This window comes from Piliocolobus tephrosceles, chromosome 6, assembly GCF_002776525.5.
Source record: "Piliocolobus tephrosceles isolate RC106 chromosome 6, ASM277652v3, whole genome shotgun sequence".
NCBI classification, from domain to species: domain Eukaryota; kingdom Metazoa; phylum Chordata; class Mammalia; order Primates; family Cercopithecidae; genus Piliocolobus; species Piliocolobus tephrosceles.
This window is the reverse complement of record NC_045439.1, coordinates 79,292,611-79,316,952: the sequence shown is the minus strand read 5'-3', so window position 1 is coordinate 79,316,952 and position 24,342 is coordinate 79,292,611. Positions and strand designations below refer to the sequence as shown.

General features: G+C 40.8%; 1 protein-coding gene across 1 annotated transcript; it reads left to right on the top strand.

Annotated features, from left to right (window-relative positions):
* Positions 1 to 9,444: 9,444 nt before the first annotated feature.
* On the top strand, positions 9,445 to 20,703 carry DUT (deoxyuridine triphosphatase). The gene is given in 9 exon segments (XM_023227171.2): positions 9,445 to 9,805; positions 9,808 to 9,860; positions 9,862 to 10,001; positions 10,471 to 10,609; positions 12,623 to 12,714; positions 14,244 to 14,288; positions 19,449 to 19,523; positions 19,672 to 19,742; positions 20,166 to 20,703. Coding segments are annotated over 9 exon segments (1,002 nt in total). The 5' UTR covers positions 9,445 to 9,475; the 3' UTR covers positions 20,223 to 20,703.
* The last annotated feature ends 3,639 nt before the right edge of the window (positions 20,704 to 24,342 follow it).

Below are 24,342 nucleotides of genomic sequence, written 5' to 3'. Positions count from 1 at the left end.
AACACAGTTAAATTAGGATAACTTGAGGAGGGTTTATTAAAGGGACTATTTAGAAAGATGTGGGCAAGAGATGAAAACCCAAAACCACAAGGGAGAGTCCAATACCTACAAGCTGGGAATAATACAATGCTCTTCCCTTCGCCAGGTCCGAAGAGAAAGGGAGAGAACATCATTTCTAGAGCTTGGAAGACAGGGCAACTTGACAAGAGCAGTGGTGTTCAGTAGAGGTATAGCGCCCACCTGACCTTACCCTCCCTTCCCCCTCTAGTCTCCTGCTGGGGCTCTCCATTGTCCCAACCCAAATGGAAGCCAGAAGACAAAGGAGCTTGTTGGTGACGCCCATATAGGTCAGCCATCTGGACAGAGAACAAGGTGTAAAGGGACAGAGAGTGGGCATGGAGGGAACAAAGAAAGGTATGTTAGGGATAGCACAATTATTACAATTTACTAAAAGAAAATGCAGAGACTTGAATTTTCTACATAATTTCCTTAATACTCAGTTTCACCTAGCCTATACCTATAGGCACAAAATCAATAAACTCTGACCTTCCTGACTTTTTTTTTTTTGAGACAGAGTCTCGCTCAGTCGCCCAGGCTGGAGTGCAGTGGCGCGATCTTGGCTCACTGCAAGCTCTGCCTCCCAGGTTCACGCCATTCTCCTGCCTCAGCCTCCCTAGTAGCTGGGACTACAGGCGCCCACCACCACGCCTGGCTAATTTTTTGTATTTTCAGTAGAGACGGGGTTTCACTGGGTTAGCCAGGATGGTCTCGATCTCCTGACCTTGTGATCCACCCGCCTCGGCCTCCCAAAGTGCTGGGATTACAGGCGTGAGCCACCACGACATTTTTTTTTTTTTTTTTGAACATTTACAACTGCTCTTTTGTCCCAAAGGCAATCCGGAAAGAAAGTAATTAAAATACTTATGAAGATTAATAAAGTTCAGTGGAAAAATTATTGTGGTAAACTCTAAAATTTGAGAAAACATTGCTATCAGAGAACTGGATAATACCCACTTTAGACTACAGAGAATTGAGTTTGTGCAGTCTAGTAAGTAAAGGTTTTTCACCAGGGCAGAATACTGAATCACAATCACCCAAAACCACAAGCGGAATTCATACATCTCCCTGCATAGATACCCATATTTTGCCATTGCTTAAGTTTCCTTTTTGTTGTTGTTGTTATTACTCTGGAAGATAATTCAATTCATATTGCACATTTGCTCACAGAAAATTTGAATCTTATGAATATAAAAATCATGGACTTCGCCCAATTTTATTTTAATCAGTTTTTCAGTTTCCTAATTCAGGATTAGCTTCCCAGTATATATGCACACGTTTAGTAGCAAGTGCAACATTAAAATATGGAGAATTTCAGCAGCAATTTGAGTTATAGTAATTACTGGGTTTGTTTACACAGAATAGATGAAAAGTATAACCTTTTTATTTATTTATTTATTTTTTGATCTGGAAAAATCATGTGTTACCAGCAGAAAAAAATTATACAATAGTTGTTTAATGTCATGGAGGAAATCAGGTGCAACCAATGAGACCGAGAAATAAAGAGATCAAAATAGTGTAAGGCAGTGTTTTAACTAGGCATCCTTTCTCCTGGAGTTACCCCCAATAGTAGAGAAAGGCTCTCATAGGCACATTCTGCTCAGAATGATTGCCACAACCTTCACCACCACCCACATCACCTACCCAGTGGACACCAGGATCTCCACTTACCAATTCCAGTGCAATCCCAAAGCCATCTGCCACTGCGCTTCAGCAATCATTCATCATATCTTGTTCCCTGACCGCATTTGCTCCATCCAGGAAATCAGACTGATTGGGATGGAGTTTGTAAAGGGGAAGGAGAGAAGAGGGAGGAAAATGCCCTCTCTGCCACCCTAGCAACTGGGAGTCAACAAGAGAGGCACTAGCGTTCTTGGGGAAGGTAGAAAAATAAGTCCATCCCTGGGGACACTCAGAAACAGATCAGGCCTGCTTTTGAAAGGCTTATTGATACCAGATCTGAAAGCTCTCCCAAGACACTCAGATTACTGCTTTCATGACTACAGGGCTGTTTCTCTAAAGGCAGCAAGCAGGCATACAGAGACCTTCACGAGTCTTACAATGATTAAAAAGGAGTAAAATTACCCAAATCACCAATAATTCATCGCAATATCTTCTTCCACCTATTCTACCCTATTTCCATATCAAATTGACTTACTGAGCCATCAATTCAGCTAAAAGAGAAGTCTTATTGATTGCTTAAAATATCTGTTTTAAGTCTTGTGGTAGACAGAAAAATGGCCTTCAAGGATGTCCACACCCAGATCCCCAGAACTATGAATATTAGTACCTTACATGGCAAAGGTGACTGTGCAGATGTGATTAAGGTCACCAACCTTGAAATAGGGAGATTATCCTGGATAATCTGGGTGGGCCCACTCTAATCACATGAGTCCTTAAAGAGAAGAAACTTTCTCAGCTGTGGACATAGAACCAGACAGGTGGCAGTGGCAGCATGAGAAGAATGCAACCTGCTGTGTTGGCGAGAAAGATGGAAGAAGGAGGTCACAAAGCATGGAATGCAAGCAGCCCAGCAGCTGGGAAAGGCAAGAAAATGGATTCTCCCTCAAAGCCTCTAGAAGGGAGGGCGGCCTTGCCAACACCTTGATTTTAGTCCAGTGATACCCATGTCAGACTTCTGACCTATAGAACTGCAAGGTAAGAAGTTTGTATTGTTTAAGCCATCAAGGCTGTGGTAATTTGTTACAGCAGCAATAGAAAATTTGGACTGTGTAGTCTGCATCACCTTAAACTTGGATTAGCACAATAGAAAATTTTCCGTCTCCCCAGCCTCCAGCCTCTTAGTCTCCAGGTCATCTTGGAAAATCTCATTCCACTAAACTCTTGTCATATATTACTCTACTCATTCTACTTCCCTGTTCAAGAGCCTACAAATGGCAATATTTCAAACTAAGCACCTCTGAACACCAGAAGGTCCACTGTGGTGTCCTCTTTGGGCCTGCCAAGAGGGGAAGATGGGAGGCTCACCATGCACCTATTTTAATAGCAAAAGCTCTGCTCTGTTCTATACTGTTGCACCTGATTTCCTCCATGACATTAAACAACTATTGTATTGTATTGTTAATTTTATACAGTATATTGAATAATTTGTGTCAGAATAAAATTAGGCTGAAAGAATGGGTTCCATTGCTTTACAAGTATTTCACCTATAGCGTTAAATATGAACTTCTTGGCTCAATTTTTAAGGCCTGCACAATTTCACCTTATTCTATTCCTCTAGTCTATGAACCTCTTTAGTCTCCAAAAGTAATCTTTCACATCAAGCAGGACAATTTACTCACAATACCTACAAATAGTTATGTTCCTATTGATACCCACACCCTGAAGAGTACAAATACTGAAGCTTAAAAATCATTCAGTTTCTCTCACCTCGGAGAAAGCCTTTTTTTTCCCCCCCAGGCTTTTTTTTTTTTTTTGAGACAGAGTTCCCCTCTGTCACCCAGGCTGGAGTGCAGTGGCGCGATCTCTGCTCACTCACTGCAAGCTCCGCCTCCCGAGTTCATGCCATTCTCCTGGCTCAGCCTCCCCAGCAGCTGGAACTACAGATGCATGCTGCCACGCCTGGCTAATTTTTTGTATTTTTAATAAAGACGCGGTTTCACCATGTTAGCCGGGATGGTCTCGATCTCCTGACCTCGTGATCCGCCTGCCTCGGCCTCCCAAAGTGCTGGGATTACAGGCGTGAGCTACTGTGCCCAGCCACCTCCAGGCCTTTTTACACCCAGAAGTCAACCCAACTTCCCTATTCCCTCCCTGCCAAGTAAAGTCTACCTCTTCCACTCCAGGGAGCATTTACAGGTTAAGTATCCCTTAACTGAAATGCTTGAGACCAAAAGTGTTTCAGATTTTTAATTTTTTCAGATTTTGGAATATTTGCATATACATAATGAGTTATGTTGGGGATGAGGCTCATGTCTAAAGGTAAAACTCACCTATGTTTCATATGCACCTTATACACATAGCCTGAAGTTAATTTTATACAGTACATTGAATAATTTGTGTATGAAGCAAGGTTTGTGCATATATGAAGTTGATGTACACTGAACCATCAGAAAGCAAAGGGGTCACTACCTCAGCCACCCATGTGGACAGTCACCTGTTGTTTGGCATCACCATCATTCCTGACTTTGAATTGATATGCAACCAATAAGCAATCATTTTCTTATATTTATTCACATATAAGTACTTAGTAAAAAGTATGACATGCCATTAATAAGGTGAAAAAATGTGTTCAGGGTAACTAAGTAGCACAATAGCACCACCAGAATACCTGTATCATCCATTAAACAACAGCAACCACAAACAATGACAGGCTCTCAGTTTCCACCTACAATTCTGTGTTTTGATTGAAAAGTTATGGTTGCCTGTAACCCCTTGGGAATGGCGAATAAACAGTGTGTTTTGTGTCTGAAGTCTTGACTGCAACCAGTCACATGAGGTCAGGTGTGGAATTTTCCACTCGTGGTGTCATTTGCTGCTCAAAAAGTGTAAGATTTTGGAGCATTTTGGATTTTCAGATTAGGGATGTTCAACTCACAGAGCTATAGGGAGTCACTGTGTATCCCAAGGGAATGCCTCTCCTATCTCATGAGTCACTTTCCTCCAGCTTATTTGAGAGTCAATTTGTTTTAAGGTCTAATTCTACGTTGTTGCCTAGTTTCTTCTCAGAACCACGCCCGTTTAGTCCCCCCAGGTCTCCAAACCCCCACTCAGATGGGGCCTCTGATCACTTCTGTTGATTACTGAGGGGATTCTAGGATTTCCTTTAGCATAATGTTGTCATCATCAGGTTAAAATCAAAGGAAGTGTGATCCTTGGAGAGAATACTCCCATTCTCCACTTTATCCCTTCTTAGCCTAAAATGCCACTAACCTTGTATGCAACATGCTTTAATGAAGGTTTGTAATAACTGAAAGGATCACAATGTAGATCAAAAACAAAAATGGAAAGAAAAAGTAAAACTGGATGTGAAATTTGACTGCAAACAAAGATCAAGGTTAAATGTTAAAAAATTTAATCGCAAAGTTTCCAATAGCCGCCTATTCTTCCTGGGGCTTGGTAGTTCAATTCAACAGGTTGAATGATACACCTATTGTTCTTCCAAATAAATGGTATTTGTTGATACAGTTAGCTCAGGTTAGTTTCTATGACTTACCAGCAAAAGACTACTAATATATCCTTTACAAAAAATGGTTTTATGGCCAGATGTTTGGGAAATGCTTCCAGAGCACATAGCACCAGCTTGGAAATTCACAATGGTCATTAAAGACACTGAGAAGTCCTGCAATACAGAAATCACTTTAACTAGTTAAGCCATTATTACCAAAGGGTATGTCCCGAACTTTTGTCAGTGTGAAACTTCCATTAGCATCCTACAGAACTTATATTTAACTTCAAGGAATACGTGAATACAATGAATGCATGGAGGCAATCACATCGTTATTCCGAAAGAATTTGCCAATTCATCAGATTGTCTTGGCCACATTTCATGTAGTATTTTATGAATAATTTGCATTAACATATTGATTAAAAGTAAAAGGGATAATACTTTTGTTTTTGAGGCAAAGTCTCACTCTGTGGCCCAGGCTGGAGTGCAGGTGGTGCGAGCACTGCTCACTGCAGTCTCGACTTGCCAAGCTCAAGCAATCCGTCCACTTCAGCCTACCAAGTAGCTGAGACTACAAGCGCGTGCCACAGTGTCCAGCTAATTTGCTAGGTTTTTTGTTTTTGTTTTTGTTTTTGTGGAGATAAGCTCTCACTGTGTTGCCCAGGCTGGTCTCAAACTCCCAAACTCAAGCAATTTTCTCACCTTGGCCTCCCAAAATGTTGGAATTACAGGCATGAACCACCACATGCAGTCGGGATAACACTTTTGAAATGCCCTTCTTAGTAATCCAGGGTTTTTTCTTTACTTACCCTTTATTGCTCAGAATATGGGAGGGTGAGATCGAACAAGTTTATAAAGAACAGAAGGTCTATAACCAACAAGAAAAGACAGGAAACAGCAGAAAGAAAGAATATGGCAGAGAAATCTGACTAAGGATCCTAGCTTTCCACTGCTACCCTCCTCACCTCTCCTAAGTCAAAAATATGGGGAAGAAGGGTATTTGTTGCTCTCCTGAAAAGTTTTCAAGCCCTTTAAAGAAGCCCTATGATACAGAAATATGTTTGGTGATTTGAAATGTATTCCCAAATGAAAATATTGCAAATAAATGTGTATTACATTAAGAAATAATTAAGGCATGTGATCAAGAATACACACAAATTTTGCGACAGCATTTTACAGGAAAAATATCTTGATTCCTGTTGTGAACTGAATGCGCCCTACCCTCCCAAATTTAATGTTAAAGTCCTAACCCTTGGTGTGATGGTATTTGAGATGGGGCCTTGGGGAGGTAATCAAGTTTAAATTAAGTCATAAGGGTGGGGTCTTAATACAAGGAAAGACCACATGAGGACACAGAGAGAAGGTGGCCTCTGCAAGCCACAAGAGAGCCCTTAGCAGACCACCACGATGATGGCACCCTGACCTGGGAGCCTCCCGACTGTGTGAAAATTAATTTCTGTTGTTTAACTCAGTCTATGGTATTTAGTTATGGCAGCCCAAGCTAACTAAGACATAACTAAGACATGTGTAAGTATTTCAAAGGAAGAATATCTTGATTCTTGAGCTTTCACAAAATGGGTTAAAATGTTCCTAGTTTCCAAATCTCTAATGCAGTAACTGCAACTTAGTGCCCCTTAGTTATAATATAGATTTCCAGACATTACTTGTTTCTGACATTGAGTCCATATTTACCTTTGTTTGGTTTAATATAATTACACACAGGAACATTGCTTGAGCTTCCATCATCATACCTTGAAATTTATGAGCCAAAGATCAGGCTGAAAGGCTAATGAATGTTACTGAAGATTAACTGAAAAGATTCCTTGGGCAGATTGATTGGTCAATAGAAGTTTCCAGGGTTTTCATCACCAAACATATTTAACAATCGAAATACACTGGGCAGCTTACAAAATCTCAATATTTGCCTGTTACACTGCTTTACCACTACTATGAAAATAGTCTGTGTGGTGGAGTGAAACCAGTTCTGCTACTCTAGCCAGATGGAGCCAAACAATTAATGTCTGAACCAGGTATAAAGATGGTCTGCATTATATGGTTAATTTTCCAGTCCAATTGGATGCCCTACAAAGATGAGAGAGGAGACACAATATAAAGAGATCATATAAGCCAGAAGAGACATTGGGAACTTAGAGCTGATTTAGTTTTTAAAGAACTTTCCAGTTTAGTCCATATGATTCCCCTCCCCCTAATTCTTTTCCCCTTATCTAATCTTGCACAATTAAAACCAGCAAATATATTTCTTACATTAAAATTTTTATTAAAATTTCACTTTACATTCTAGTGTTTTAGCCTTGCAGTCCTGTTTAACTACTGGGACATCTTTAGAGACTTATTTAATAGTCTCAGCATAACTAAGAAATAAGCAAATATTCTGAATGCTGCCTGGTCTGCAGTTATTCTTTTTAAAATTATTTTTCTTTAAGACTAGTCAAGCATAGTAGTGAGAAGGGGAGAAAGTAGAACAAGGAGTTTCAGATCAAACTCCTGACTGTGAAAAATCAGTTGACATAACTCACTACCTTCGGGATAGCCATGCAATTACTCTTAATACAATTGTACCACAGATGTATTGCCAAGAACAAAGGCCCTGGCTCTGCTCCTGTTATTTAAGGTATGGAGCCTTTATTAAAACAGTCCACAGTATAGTATACTTGGTAAAGCTGACAATATCGGTTAAATGTGACATAACTCTTTTCAGGATGTCTTGACCGCTGCAGATTCTCTAGAAATAAATCCTTAGAGCAGTGGTCTTTTACCAGGGGTGGGCAACAGAATCACCCTGGAGATTTTGCGTAGTCAGTTGGTGATGGGGCTTGGACATATGCATTTACCCTAGCTCTTTTGATGATTCTCCTGTGTACCCTGGCACTTAACCCATCTGCTTATAAAAGGTAACTCTTTTTATAAGCAGGCAATTGTGTGATCCAGGCTGGCTCACTGCAACCTCCACCTCCTTGATTCAAGTGATTCTCCTGCCTCAGCCTCCCAAGTAACTGGGATTGCAGGCATGCACCACGACACCTGGCTAATTTTTATATTTTTAGTAGAGACGGGGTTTCACCATGTTGGCCAGGCTGGTCTCAAACTCCTAACCTCAAGTGAGCTGCCAGTCTTAGCCTCCCAAAATGCTGGGATTACAGGCATGAGCCACCACCTCCGGCCTGTTTCTATTTCTTTATTTCATAAAACTCAATGATGCTTTAAAATGAAATAACAAGTCTTTTCTCTGGACTGTAATTACAGAACTTTTGTCTCCTGGTGCTTCTACGCCATTGGCATAATTCAGAGTATGCTTTTCATGGTGATTATGTTTGTTAAGAGAGATTGGGTATTCAGTGTATTAGGCAGAACTATAGTTGTGAGTTTGTGGCTTAAGTATTGTGATCCCTTTGAGCCTTTAGTCCAATGAGGCAGTCATTTGTGAGCAAGGAGTCAACTATGTCTCTAATGTGAACACTTTAAGTAAATAACTGGAGAAAGTACTCCAGCAAAATAAGGGAGTAAAATAATGTTGGCTCAAAATGAGGTCGAAAAGTTGCAGGGCTCGGATCGTGTTGCTATAGGCATAAATCTGGGAGTCCTCAAGGTTTAGCTAATATTTAACGTCCAGAGAAGGTAGCGTATATTCCATAGCCTCATTCAAAGGACTTTCAACAACGAAGAGGAACCAGTTAAGGAGACCGAAAAGGTGGGGCCTGTATGAAAAGGCACAGCAACGAATGTAAAACTTCCCCAATAATACTCTAATAAACACTTCTACTTGTCATTTATCTAAAACTGTCCCCCAGCTTAACTTTGAAAATTCAACACCATTCAATTCAGCTCTCAGATTTGTGTGAGAAATAACGAGATACTTGCCGCTCAGAAAAAATTATTAACAACTATCTAGAAAGTGACTGCTTTATCCCCCCACTGTAAACTATACCACTGCGGCCTGGGACCCTTGTTGGACTCCTAGCCAAGGGGTTCCCGCTGCGTTTCTGTTGGGTTATCCTAAACCTGATAGGATACTACCGCCCTCCCTGCCTCCGGTCAAATAAACACTACAACGTTTGGCACTCAGTGCTGAAAGAAAATCGGGCGCGGTGTCTTGCCCACAGTCTGGGGAGCGGTACCGGGTGCAGTAACTGTCACCGGCACCCGGGTACATGCGGTTCCGGCGCTTAGGGCGCCGCTGAACTCAGAGCCCGGGAGTCATGGCCGCTGGCGGTGACGCCCCAGGTAAGTCAGCCCAGGAGCAGGGCCCGGGCCTGGTGGACTCTCGGAAAAATGAGGGCCAGAGCAAACAAGAAGAGCGAGGGCAAGAGGCGTAGGCACCCGGAGGCGGCAGCAAGACTCAGGACGCCAAGGGCACCGTCTTCCTGGTGCCCCAGGGCCTGCGCCGCCTCTCCACGCCCCTCGCACGGCGGCGACTGCTTCCGAGGTCATGTTTCCGGGACGCGCGCGTCTTCAGGGTGGAAGCCTGGCGCACGTCCGGAGGTGCCGAGAAGCCAACCAGCCCAAACTCTGGGGGAAATGACTCTCCTCTGCCCTCGCCCCGCGCTCTGCTACCATTTTTTTCCGTCTCTGCTTCGCTCAGCGATGCAAAACGCGCGAGGCGCACGGCAAAGGGCCGAGGCCGCGGGACTCTGCGGGCCAGGCCCGCCCCTCGGCCGCGCAGCGCAGCACTGGACGCCCTGGCCGCTGTCCAGCACTGGCAGTCTGAGCCGAGGCTGTCGCGGAGCCAGTACAGCCGGGGCCGCGGGCTGGAAGGGCGAGCTTCCTAAGCCGGGGGAATGCCCGGCGCCCGGGCAGGGTAGGAGAGCGGCGGACAAAGGGCCCCGACCGTCCGGAAGGAAGCCCCGCGGCTTGAGGCGGTGGGGGAAGTAGGGCGGCAGGCGGCCCCTGTGCGCGGGTGGGGAGTCCATTAGGGTCTCTGGCCGGGGGGGGGGGGGGGGGGCGGCTTGCTAGTGTGTGAGGGCGACGCCCCAAAAGCTGGCACCCAGCGTCGGCCCTACGCGCTGAATGTGGATAGTTGACTGGGACCCAGTAGTTTCCGATCCCAAACCTGCTTTCTGAGAAGGGCTTCTAACCCAAAATGTGAATCCCGCCTCCCCTCTCGGCCAGAACTGTGGACTCGTCCCGGAGGGGGCGGTGGGCAGGGCGGAGCTGGCGGGAAATTTCGGTTTTGGCGGGTTCCCCGCGGCGCATCTGATCGTGTGCTCTCCTGTTCCTCGGGTGCTCTCCTCGCTCGCCTTCTGGCTTTGCCATGCCCTGCTCTGAAGAGACACCCGCTATTTCACCCAGTAAGCGGCCCCGGCCTGCGGAGGAGGGCGGCATGCAGCTCCGCTTTGCCCGGCTCTCCGAGCACGCCACGGCCCCCACCCGGGGCTCCCCGCGGGCTGCGGGCTACGACCTGTACAGGTGAGCGGGGACCTCCCGGCGAGGAGGCTGGGAAGGGCCGGCCATCCGCTGCCACAGCTAGAAACAGTCATCGAAGAGATCACAGGAACACACTAGTTATAAATAGGATTTCAGCCTTTTTCATGTTGAAAGTTTTAGCTTTCATCTTTGGCATAAATTTAAATAGAGATTTGGGCAAAGACTGCAGAATTAGTAAAATAACTATACGGCATCTAGCAAGGTGTTACTTTGCAACGTTTATTGTGCCCTTGCTAAATAGAAGATAGAGAGGAAGGCACATGGTGGCTTTCGAGTGGCCTGAGGGTGATGCTGTGCTCAATAGAAAAGCCAAGGTGAGAGCCTAGATGTGAGCGTGAAAACACCTAAGAAAGATGAACAGAGATGTATCTGCCTTAAAAAGTTATTCTCTATACATTCATCTGGCCCGAGGGCGGAATTTCAGAAAGCATGCGAATAGGAAAGGCAGAGCTGCCTGTAATACTACCACACTTTCTTCTCTACAGCACGTTTTACCTGTACTAAAAACTTTCCTTATGCTGTTGTATTTAGTCCTCACAACAATCCTTAGCTAGATAAGTGTTACTTTTTACGCAGGCGGTAGTTTGTGCTGAATTTATTTCCCCAGAGACTTGAAGATGCTACAATTTATCCCGGATTTGGGGCTTTTTTTTTTTTTTTTCTTTTGACTACTGTGCCCCAGTTCTTAGAGCCATTAAGGTAGGAGAAAAGTAATGCTGAGAGGGAAGGAGAGTTTATACTAAATCCCAAGCATTGGGATTTATTTTAAAGTATCTCAGGTAATTCAAACATGAGAACTATTAGTCTAAGCACAGAAGAAGAGAAAGTAGTGCATAATGATGGCAACAGAAAAGAAAGGAAAAGGAAAGTAGGTATGGACAATTACAGCTAGAAAAACTACGGTCTTTTAATTTTAATGAATAAAAGAGTGGTGTAGTTTGACTAGACCTTTCCAAAGTATATTTTGGAGCATTTTTTTGAGTCCTAGGGGAGTCCTTGATTTAAGATACCTTAAGTAGCCTCCTAGTAAAATCAGGTGACTTTCTGTATACTGAAATAGACATGGAAGTAATGTATCTGTAATAAACTAGGCCATAACTAATAAAGAGGGATTTCAGCGAAAGAAGGGGAAGTATAGTACTGCTTTACCAGACTTAATGAAGTTCTCCAAAGTAAACTTCTGGTTCTGCTCATTGTAAAATCTCTTAAATTTCTACCCAGCAGAGAGCCACAGTAATAGCAAGAGTAGCAGCATTTGCTACGTGAATCTTAGAGGAATTCTGTTCCTAAACAAGGTCCATCTCCAGGGACTATTCACAGTGATCAGCTCTCTCCCTCGGCCAGGAAATTCATCGCCTAAGCTTGGCAAACCACCAAGCCCCGCCTGACAGATACAACATAGTTCTCTATCCCTCTTACTTTGTCCACCCATTTTCTCCTTTCCTTCTGCAGATATTCCCTAATCACATAAATGATTGTGAGAATAAAATGAGTTAATATATGTAAACCAGTTAGAACTGTGCCTGGCACATGGTAAAGGCTTAATCAATGATAGCTAGTATTATTAGTAATATTTGGCCTTTTTTCTTTGTTCTTTCTTCATTTTTTTCCTTTCAAACTATGGTAGTAAAGCATCCACCTTTTGAAAGTTTGCCTTTCTGCCCTTTCATGCTAATAAGTACCTCAGTTTCCCAATAAACTTTTGTTCAGGGGCAAACATTTACAATGTTGACATCTCTTCACACCACCAAAAATATTCACAGAGAATTATTTTATCTAAAGCTGTCATTTTAATAATAAAATAACTACCTCTACCTTCTTCGTAAACTTTTAAGATGAATTGGGAATTCATCATAGCAAGGTTGATTTTAGAAACTAAAGTTGCATTAATTCATTAAATATATTGAAAGCAATTTTATATGCTTGGTCACAAAGAAAATATAAAAACAATTTTATAAATAGATTTGCAGTTATTTTCTTTCAATATTTTCTTAGTGCCTATGATTACACAATACCACCTATGGAGAAAGCTCTTGTGAAAACGGACATTCAGATAGCGCTCCCTTCTGGGTGTTATGGAAGAGTAGGTGAGTCATTTAAGAAACAGGTAACTATTTGTCAAGTTCTCCTTTGTGATACGTTCTTCATGTTTCATTTGGGGTAATAAACAGGCAATATTGCTTGGGCTGTGACCTAAAAGAAGCACCATTTGTGATAGCAAATGCACTGTTTGAAAGGCTTTATTTACATCTTTGCTTTGCCTCTTTTTGACCCTTTTGTTTTTCTCCTTCCTCACTGGAGCTTTTAGGCTCACATTGGCCTAGAAGGCTGTTCTCAGAACATGGCATTTTATATTAGGAGAGTAAAACTTGGGACCTTGGTCCCAGAGTGTGTAAGCCTACTTAACCTTTTCTTGTTTGGTCATGGGGTTAGGGTAAGGGATACTCTTCAGTGTTGTAGAGGCATTGGGAGGAGGTAGGACAAAATGGAGTACAAGTCAACAGGTTTGATTTTTCTGGAGCGGATCAGTTGTTACCAGACAGTTCTTTGCAAGAGCGTAAGTTCTTTTTGACTAACCAGAGTAAACATAAAGGAGTCAATCGAGCTGTGACGCCCTCCTCCAGGGAAAGGAGTTAGACTGACACTATCTTATTAGCCATGAGTGGGGAAACTGCCAGTACTTCAGCCCTTAAAAGATAACAAGATGGCCTCTCATCTCATCTCTTGGGAATCATTGACTGCATTTTTTAGAATTTTTTCAGGGGAAGGGGCAGGAGATGGAGTGAAATAAAGGTTAGTATAGAAAGAGGCAGCATTATTGACAAAGTGCCTGATTTAAATTATTCTAAAATAAAATACTAGTTAGGATAATTAATTATAGGCCTGATGCTTGAGACTGCAACAATAAGGTGTAACTGTAGCTTTTTATTTTTTTCAGTTTTTAGGATTAAAAAGTATACTAATATTGAATCATTGAGACTTAGTTTTTGGCATTTTTAGTTAACTGATATTAGCCTGTTTATCTTACTCTGGTTCGTGTGTTTCCTACAGGCATGTCTTTTGGCATCTGAATCATGAATAGTGGGGTTCCAAGTTGTAGGCTGGGCTATGCTCTGCTACTATTTGGTTAGGTTTGTTTCCATCTCCCTTCCCCTTCCTTTCCCTTCCCATCTACATTGTACATGTTGTGGTTTCCCATCTTAAAACCAAAGTCTTCTTCCTCCGTAGTGTTCCTGCTGGCCACACTCCTCTTTCTTCCCCTTTGAGGCTTAACTTCTTGAAAGAGCAGCCTATAGTTGTTCCCATTTGCTCACCTTTCAGCTCATTCTAGCAGTCCTTCTCCCCTGTCTGCAGCACCACAAATTCCAACTGAAGTCACATGGGAGTGGTTTAAGTTAGTTTTGAATTAAAACCTTGTAGAATTTTCCTAAACTAGTCTTTCCAACTTTGGTAATGCAGTATGATGAATATTCTTTAATTCAAAACCATGTGCTAAAGCTAAGATGAAGATGTAGATATTATAGGTGAAGAGAATGACATGCTTAAATTGCATCAGTTATCTCTGGTATAGCCCTCCCCCCTTAAAATAACCAATGTCTCCTTTTTTGTTTTTTAGCTCCACGGTCAGGCTTGGCTGCAAAACACTTTATTGATGTAGGAGGTAATACATTTCCTTTTTTATTCTGTAAATGTTTGCAAGCATTTACTTTGTCTTTGTTTAAAAGGTAATATTCAAATGACAGATTTTATTTTTAAGAAAATAAAATGACTAGAGGAAAGCTTGTTACCATAATATGAGGAGGCAAAGCTTTGTGGTTATTTTAAGCAATTATATTTTGCTTAACTACTAACTTAATTTTTAAAATAATTATTACCTGATTATTAATGACTTAGATTTAATGATGTAATAATTAGGTAATTATTTAAGCAACAAGAGTTCTAGAAAACACAAGGCTATCTTGTAAGAATTTTCTTCATAAGAGAGCTATCTGTCTTTAGCAAAATATAACAAGAAAATCTTTCCCTGAAGTCAGGAGAGAAAACACTTTTCTCTAAATTTGTCAAGACAGTCCTCTGTGGTACCTGTTTCCCTTATAATAAAGTCTTTCTCAGGTCTCCCAAAGTTAACCCTACCTCATGTGGTATCTTTCATGAAGAACCTTCAGTGTCCTCTGCTAACTACTCTTGCTACAGAGCTACTCCTCTTATCGTAAGGAAACTTCTGCTTTCCTGATGTGGTTTCCTTGTTTCGGGTCTCCCCCAACTGGGATTCAGACCCCACTTAACGTGGTCCCTACATACTGATCCTTTATCCCATCAGTAGGGAATGTTTCATTTAACAAGATATCTTGGCCCCACATAAGTAGGTATGCTAGATCTCCTCCACCCGTTTTTACAGAGCTACTTTATATAGCTCTGGCTTAGAAATGAGCCCACGTGGATATGTGGTAACAACTGGAGTCTCTGTGTGATTCCAACCCCCTCGTTCTTTCCACTGCAATTAAGTGTGAAGATTACCCTGCTGTATCCCCCTCACCAACTAAACATGTCCTGAATTAGCTCACTTTTATGTGCCACTGCAAGGGCTAACTAAGCACTTAATGAAACCTGGCTATCCTAGACCTGCTCCTTAGTCTGACATTTGGTGGGCGTGTTGTCTTTCCATAGTGTCACTAGGTGGTGCTGTTGGCCAAGACAGGACCCCAAAAGTACCCAGTTCTTAGGGACTAAAGGGGAGCTAAGTTTTACATAGCAGGGATGGACATTGACAGCCCACTCTGGTTGAGGATTCCTTGGGCTCTGTAAGTTATGCTCTGTAAGTTGACCTTTTACAAGGTCAACTATGGTCATTTGGGACTGTAACTTAAGGATATAAATGATTGTATATATTTTCAACGAAGTTTCAAATGATTGTGCAAGGAACAGGAGCTTTGGAATAACAACTGGATTTAGGTCCCAGCTCTGTCACTAACTAGTTATTAACCTTTCTGAGCCTGTTTCCTCATCTTTCAATGGAAATTAGTGTGCCTGCCTCTGAGTGGTGGGAGGATTAAATGATAATATGTATGAAATACCTAATACAGTGCTTGGCACATACTAGATTCTGTGAGATATAATTTCTGTCCTTAGGGACTTCACAGATTGTTTTTATGTGGAAACTTGTTCTTTTTTTGACTTTGTTACTAATTTTTGCTCTGTTTAAAACAACTTTCTGGAAAAAAATTCATGTAAAAGAATGGAAAGTTAGTCTGCCTGGTGGTTGGTATGGTATTATTCATAAAATTACATTGTGGTGTGTTCTTGGATGCAGAGAACCTTAACAATCTCCCTTAGGCACAAGTTTATCATAGTTGGCAACAGTTTTTATTTCTGAAAAGAGATGTTGTTAGAAATCCCGGGCCGTAAATAAGGGTCAAAGGGAAAAGTTGAGCATTCAGGATTCTGTTCAGAATTCACATCTGGTAGGTGTGGATAGTTTTTCACTAAAAAACGGTTTCCAACAAATGACATGCCAAACTCTTGACACAGTAAAACTTTTGCCTGAAGTCAGTTAATCACTCTGCCAGTTCCAATGCATGATTTTTCCAGTGATAACTTCAAGATACTTTCTGCTTTCTCTGAGGAAAAATGTCCCTGATACTTACATCCTGTAGGCAGAGAAGGCTTTTCTTGAAGGTCGAATGGCAACTGGGTGGTAAATGAGTTTGGAACTACTGAAAGTTTTATACCATCAGCATTCATGTTAAAAAAAAAAACTGTTGAGGGCCTTTTTTTCTGCCATACGTTTGAATTGACTTCAAACTACTTAATTTATTTTAGTCAGTTACAGGTTTTTCACATTTTCTTGGCCCAAGTGGAAAGATCACCTGTCTCTAGAATTCAAGACACCCGGTCATTTGAGTAGTTCTGATAGGACTACTTTACAGGTACAGCAGAGGCCTTTACAAAAAGGGAATGTTTTTGTATGTTAGAAGATACTATAAAGCCAACAAACAAATATTTACAATTTATATGAAAAAGAACAAATGAGAAAAAAAACATGAACAAAATATAGACGAGGACATGCAAATGTCCAACAAATGGGAGGAAAAAAGTCCAGCCTCACTAATCATAAGGGAATGAAAAGTAAGGCAATGAGATAACCATTTTGTACTCATCATATTGGCCAGAATGTAAGAGATTGTTGCCATCAGATACTGGCAAGCATTTTGGAAATGGGCATTCTCAAATATTGCTGATGGAAGACTGAATGGCTACACCTTTTTTTGCAACCTATTTGATGAAAATAAAAAGTATTAATGTACAAGGATATATTTAAAGGGCTTCTTTATTTTTTATAGCAAAATGTAAAAGCAGCCTGTGTCTGATATTATGTAAGAGAATAGTTACATAGAAACATATGGTACAGGTTGGGCATCATGGCTCATGCCTGTAATCCCAGCACTTTGGGAGGCTGAAACAGACAGATTGCTTGAACCCAGGAGTTTGAGGCTCATTTGAGCAACATAGGGATACTTTCTCTCTACAAGAAATATAAAAATTAGCCAGGTGTGGTGGTGCCTGTGCACCTGGAGGCTGAGGTGGGAGAATCACTTGAGGTTGAGGCTGTAGTGAGTTGTGATCATACCACTATATTCCTGCCTGGGCTATAGAGTGAGACCCTGCCAAAAAAATAAAGAGAAAAAGAGATACCATATTTCCAAATCTTGTATCTAAAAAGAATGGCTAACATTTACATTTATTAATCTCAAAGGATAAATAAAAAAAAGTAGTATGTAAGATATATTTCTGTATCTCAGGGAGGGTAAGAAAATGTTATAAGTTTTTACTTTATATGTATTTGCATTGTTTTGGTTATTTAAAAATTTTCGAATAAAGTAGAAACAGAATAGTTCAGAAGTCAGTCAGTCCATATTGTCTTTCTCTAACTCATTCAAGATAGATGAATTACTAGCCTGTACCTCAAAATCTCCCAGCGTGGAAGTTCTCTAGCCTACTGTGGCCATTTTTTTCTAACATGGAACAACATGCTATGTTGAGGGATTTCTTCATTAAATCTAATTTAAATTTTCCCTGCAGTCAAATTTTTTTCCATATAGGTAATGTGGAAAACAGCTGGTTTCATCTTTATATCAATTTTTTTCATAAATATTAAGGTCTAAATTAATGGTCAACTGACAGTAGAGAAATAAAGCAGGGTTTGGTAATTTGAATTGGTCAAGTTCAGTAATTGATTGTTTCCTTCAGGCCAGACAGGAGATGAACTGCCTTTGCTGCTTTTCTGCCCAGTTTTATACTCACTCTTCTCGTAAAAGTATCGCATCAGGAACCTTTTAAGAAGTGCTTAAATTCAGATTCACTTGTCCCTAGTAATTCATTCATACAGCACAGGGGTTCATTTAAATGTATGTTGTAATCCATTTGGAAAATCTAAAATGTTGTTTTTGCTGAATATAGTGGACCTAAGCGTTTGCTTTTTTTCCCCCCTTATATGAGAAAATTGAAAGGATATGCTTTGGAATTACCTTTGTTCTAAAAAAATGGAGGGTGGGCATGTTTTGGTTTTTTTGTTTGTTTGTTTTCTCAGCTTTCAAATAATGAGGAGTATGGGCAAATAGCGTTACTGCCCATTGAGCTGAACACATGATTATTTTTAGTTCCATATTTTTTCCTTCATCAGGGTTTTTGTTGGGGGTAGAGTATTAATAACAAGTAAGATGTGACATGGAGCTGTATTCAGTTAGATTCACGTGAGTCCTATCAAGCCTTTCACAAACTGAGGGGAAAGAATTACATGTATAGCAGGAAATTGCGAGTGGGAGGAGGAAGGGAAGTGACTGCTAATAAGGTAGGGGATTTTCGGAGGGAGGGTAATGAAAATGTGCTATAATTGACTGTGAGGATAGTTGGCCAACTCTGATACATTATAAACTGTGGAACTGTAACACTTTAAATGGATAAATTGTATGCTTTGTGAATTATTTATCAATATAAAAAAAGGAAAAGGCCTGGTGCACCTGTATTATCTGTGCTTGTGTTTATGGAAATATTTTAAATTATTGGCTCAAAGATAAATGCTAGCAAGTCTGGTAAGTGTAACTCTCTGGGCTATGGCAGGGACCTGACTCAAGTCTCCCCTGCAAAGATCTTCTCCCACTGTGTTCATAATCTCAAAGAAGTACTAATTACACATATAAAGTTGTACTCATGAAGCCTGTGTGCTACTGTTTTCTGAGAAATCATGCTCTAAGAAAGGATGGTGGTTCAAATTAAAAGCTGAGGAAGATTATGAACTGAAAAGTTCAGGTACATTTTTAGTGTAAAAATGGAATGTTCTAAGATTTGCAAGACTGCTGCTCCACAATGTCAGCGTTGACTTATTCCACTGCAGAGCTTTAGGCTTTTTTACATTTTAATTTATGACTCAATCGTATTTCAATCTGGGTATTAGTGGGAAGCTGATACCGGGAAAAGCCTTTAGAACCCAAATTGTAATTTTCTCCTAGTCTTTTTGGCAAATGTGCGGTGGGTAGACAGTAGGTTGGAGATGGTCATTGCTACTCCCAGCTTAAAAGAGGAAATGGTTGCCATTTGATAAAGAGTGACAGGTTGGAAAATTAGGATCTGTTTTCTAAATTTTTATTTGTATTTTAGTAATATCATTTCTTGGTTTTGAGGCTTTACATAGTACCAGGGCAAGATTCACTTATTCAATTGTAAGAATACAAATCTCAGAGCTACATAACAGTGATTTTGAGATCTTACACCTCTAGTATTCAGATAGCAAAAATCGAGATAATATTATTTTTCTTTTTTCTAGCTGGTGTCATAGATGAAGATTATAGAGGAAATGTTGGTGTTGTACTGTTTAATTTTGGCAAAGAAAAGTTTGAAGGTATGTTAAATATATACATTCACATAATTCTAGTGAATTTTCAGAGTCATGTATGTGTAAACAATATTGACTCCTTTAATTCTCGTTAAATAAGACAGGATGTGGAGAATGTCAGTAATATCAATAATAAACTATTCTTTCTTTGAAGTCAAAAAGGGTGATCGAATTGCACAGCTCATTTGCGAACGGATTTTTTATCCAGAAATAGAAGAAGTTCAAGTAAGTATTATAAAGGATGATAGAGAATAAGTAATATAACATCTTAAGTGAAGAAATATGTATAATCTTGAGGATTTAATATGCTGTTTGTAACTAAATAGTATATATGACTAAACTTATTTTAAGCAAATTTAAAATACTAGTTTTAAGAATTTCTTAAAATGGTTTTCATGTAGCTATTACGTAGTATTTACTTTGCATAATAAGTTATTTAAACATACTGTGAACCTCTAATATTTTATTATAATTTTTAAAAGTTATCCAAATTTAATTTTCTTCTTTCTGTAATCTCCTTTTTGAAAAGATGATATAGCAAGAGTAGAATTCTGGCTATATTTTTCTTAGGAGCTGGAGAGGAAAACTGCAAGAGGCTCTAAAAAAAAACTGTGAAGCTTACCACCTTTCTATCTGTCTATCTTTTAGGCTTTGGATGACACTGAAAGGGGTTCAGGTGGTTTTGGTTCCACTGGAAAGAATTAAAATTTATGCCAAGAACAGAAAACGAGAAGTCATACCTTTTTCTTAAAAAAAAAGTTTTTGCTTAAAGTGTTTTGGTGTTTTGCACTTCTGTAAATTTACTAGCTTCACCTTGGAAAAGTACTGCATTTTTTACTTTTTTTTTTTTTTTTTTGATGGTCAAGGAAGAGATCATAAAAAAAACACAAAGCTTTTTGTGTTTGGATCAAAAAGAAACTTTGTTTTTCTGCAATTGATGGTTGTATGTAAATCTGCTTTGTGGTGACCTGATGTAAAGTGTCTTCTTAAAATCAAATGTACATCAATTACAGATTAAAAGAAAAATTGTATTTAACTCAAATGATCCTCCCCCTTCAGCAACTTATTTTGCTTTAATTCCTTTAAATCTTAAGCAGTATTTTGTATTCAGTAAACTTAAATTCTTATACAAGGTACAAAATCTTGCATAAGCTGAACTAAAAGAAAATGAAAAGGAGAGATTAAAGGTATTCCTTCTTCTTCCTTCTCTTCACTAGTTTTAAAACTTCTTTTTAATCTTGATTCTTTGTGATGAGGGTGAGAAAAGAATCCTCAGTTTATTTTTCCACTATTAATCTTTCTTTTGATAAATCCTCTATGGACTGGGTAGAGGTATGTTTGTGAAAGACATGTAACTTGGGGATTTGTTACCTTTGATTTGTTCCCCTGAATTTCATCTCATCAGGCAAGTTGTACTAGTTGTAGCTATGAGTTTCCCTAAGTGAAGTAGCAATAGGCTGTAATCAAGAAAATATGCCATTTATAGGGATAAGATAAATGAAATAATACATACTTCGGCCACCAGGTTTTTCTGTCTCACATACATAAGCAGCACTTCATTGCAGATACGGAACTGATTCTGTGGCTTAGCTTGATTGACATCTTTTGGAAGTTTCTGCTAGTGTGCTTTCCTTTCTTTACTATGTTTCTCAAATTCCTTTGTGTCAGGGTGTTTTGGTGTCACTTAGGTTTTGTCCATCAGATTCTATGAGACACCAGGCATCATTTTGAGGATGTGGGTTATACGCATGGAATGCTTCTGGAACTATCAGTTCGCTTGGCCACCCAGTTTGTGGAAGCACAGGCAAGACTGTTCTTTTCTGGTGATTCTCCAAGCCATTTAATACCCTGCAATGTAATTGTCCATCTGTGGGTCACAGTCACTGGGACATAGCCACCATTTTTGTGTACTGGGTTGGGCTATAAATTATTTCTGTTGTCAATAAAATTTAAATGTTTTTCTGTTAAACTAACCAGAAGGGATTCTGTTTTGTGCACCTGAACTATGATCAATACTGAATAACAGCTGAGTAAGAACAAACAGTATTACATGGCTACCGAGAAATATGGTCTTAGTTTACACTGTTAATATTAGTTACCTCTTACAGAAAGTCTGCTGTAGGCCGGGCGCGGTGGCTCACGCCTTGCTCTAAAATCCTAGAGGCCTCTGCTGTGATTCACCTATGGGAGCCTGCCAAAGGCTCCAAACAGCATCCCTATCTGCCACTGTCACCTCAAGCACCATTGGATCTGCTGGGTCATATGGCCCAAGTGGCAGAGCAGCTTGCACAGCAGCTTGGACCTGTTGCAGAGCCTTCTGTTCTGGATCCCACTCAAAACTGGCAGCCTTTCAGGTCACTCGGTAAATGAGCTGGAGTAACACACCCAAATGAGGAATGTGTTGCCTCCAAAACCCAAATAGGCCCACTAGGCGTTGTGCTTCTTTCTTGGTTGTAGGAGGGGCCAAATGCAGCAACTTACCCTTTACCTTAGAAGGAATATCTCGACAGGCCCCACACCACTGGACCCCTAGAAATTTTACTGAGGTAGAAGTTCCCTGAATTTTAGTTGGATTTATTTCCCATCCTCTGGCACATAAATGTCTCACCAATAAGTCCAGTGTGCTTTCTACTTCTCACTGGATCCAATCAGCATAATGTCATCAGTGTGGACCAGTGTGATATCTTGCAGAAGCAAAAAGCAATTAAGTTCTCTCCAAATAAGATGACACAAAGCCGGAGAGTTAATACACCCTTGAGGTAGGACAGTAAAGGTGTATTGCTGGCCTTGCCAACTCAAGGCAAATTCCTTCTGATGGGCCTTATGGACAAGAATGGAGAAAAAGGCATTTGCCAAGTCAATGGCTGTATACTAGGCACCAGGAGATGTGTTAATTTGCTCAAGCAATGAAACCACATCTGGTACAGCAACTGCAATTGGAGTCACCACTTGGTTAAGCTTATGATAATACACTGTCATTCTCTAAGATCCATCTGTCTTCTGCACAGGCCAAATGGGAGAGTTGGATAGGGATGTGATGGGAATCACCATCCCTGCATCTTTCAAGTCCTTGATGGTGGCACAATAATCTCTGCAATCTCTCCAGGGATTCAATAATCGTTTTTTATTTACTCATTTTTTAGGTAGAGCCAGCTCTAAGGGCTTCCATTTGGCCTTTCTCACCATAATAGTCCTCACCCAGTCAGGGACCAGTGTGGGGGTTCTGCCAGGTGCTCAGTATGTCTATACTAATTATGCATTCTGGCACTGGGGAAATGACCACAGGATGAGTCCAGGAACCCACTGGACCTACTGTAAGTCGGACCTGAACTAAAACTCCATTAATTTTCTGACCTCCATATGCTCCTACTTTAACTGTAGGACCATAATGACATTTTGGGTTCCCTGGAATCAGTGTCAGCTCAGAGTCAGTGTCCAGTAGTCCCCAAAATGTCTGATTATTTCTCTTTCCCCAATGCTCAGTTACCCTGGTAAAAGCCAGATGTCTCCTTGGGGAAGGATGAGAGAAAGATTCACTGCATAAATTGTTGGTAATATAGTGGGGTCCTTCTTCAAGAGAACCTGGCCTCGCCTTCATTCAAGGGGTTCTGGGTCTGTAAACTGGCTCAAGTCTGGAAACTGGTTGAGGGACCATGATTCTCTGTTTTTATAATTCAAATTAGTCTTTTGTCCATTAGACCTAGAAGTGTTCTGTTTGTATAATTTAGGTAGGAATGCAGTAGGCTTCCTATCAATTTCATTTCTAGGAACACTGATTAATTAGCCAATACCAGAGCTCTACACGAGTCAGACTATTCTGATTGCCGCTTTGCCTCTGCTGTCCATTATGGTTACTACGCCCACCTTGCCTTTGATGGTTGAGTGCTGCCACTTGGCCCCTGCCACCTCAGGATCCAATTATTCCCATTGTATTTAAATTTTGTAGTTGAGTGGCTGCAGTTCCCACCGTTAGATCTAACATAGAAGAGCAATTACAGGGCTCTTCAGAGATGCAGATACTGTCCTCACAAATGTGTTTCACAAGACATTGGTCAAGGGTATATCTTCTGGACCCTCCCAGCTGGGAGGAGTAGGTCTAAAGTGACTAATCCACTCCACCATCCCAATCTCCCTAAGCTTTTGGATCCCTTCCTCTACATTAAACCAAGGGAGATCAGGCATTTCCAGCTCACTCACGGTGGGCCAACTTTTAATCCATATTTCAGCTAAACAGACAAACTATAAAAACCTTTTTTAACTCCCCAAGCTGCAACATTAAATGCAGAGTCCCTCCTTAGTGGGCCCACATCAATAAATTCAGCCTGATCCAACTCTATATTCCTTCCACCATTATCCCATACACTTGATATCCATCCCATGTCTGTTCTCCAGATTGCTGTTTATGTAAATTAGAGAACTCAAGCAGTTCTTTTTGAGTGTAGAGCACCTCCTAATGGGTCACATTCTCAGCCTCACCTGCAGGGGCTCACTGGGACTTTAGTTTAGTTATAGGTCTAGAAGCAAACAGGAGTGGTGGGGGTGGCTCCTGAGAAGAATCAACATTATTTTGCCGGGAACTGCCTCAGGGGAGGCCATCACTGTTGCCTCAGGCAGCGCAGGGTTTATCTCCTCAGACAAAGGTGGAAAGGCTGATATGGCAGCATGGGTCAGGGTGGGGGGATGTTGCCTCTACTGGGGATGGAGAAACTATCCCTTCTGGCAAAAAAGGTTCATCAAAAGTTTACAAATTCAATGTCCCCAGCTTCATCAGGGTCCTCCCACATGTCCCCATTCCAAGTTGCAGGGTCTCATTCTTTTCCAATCA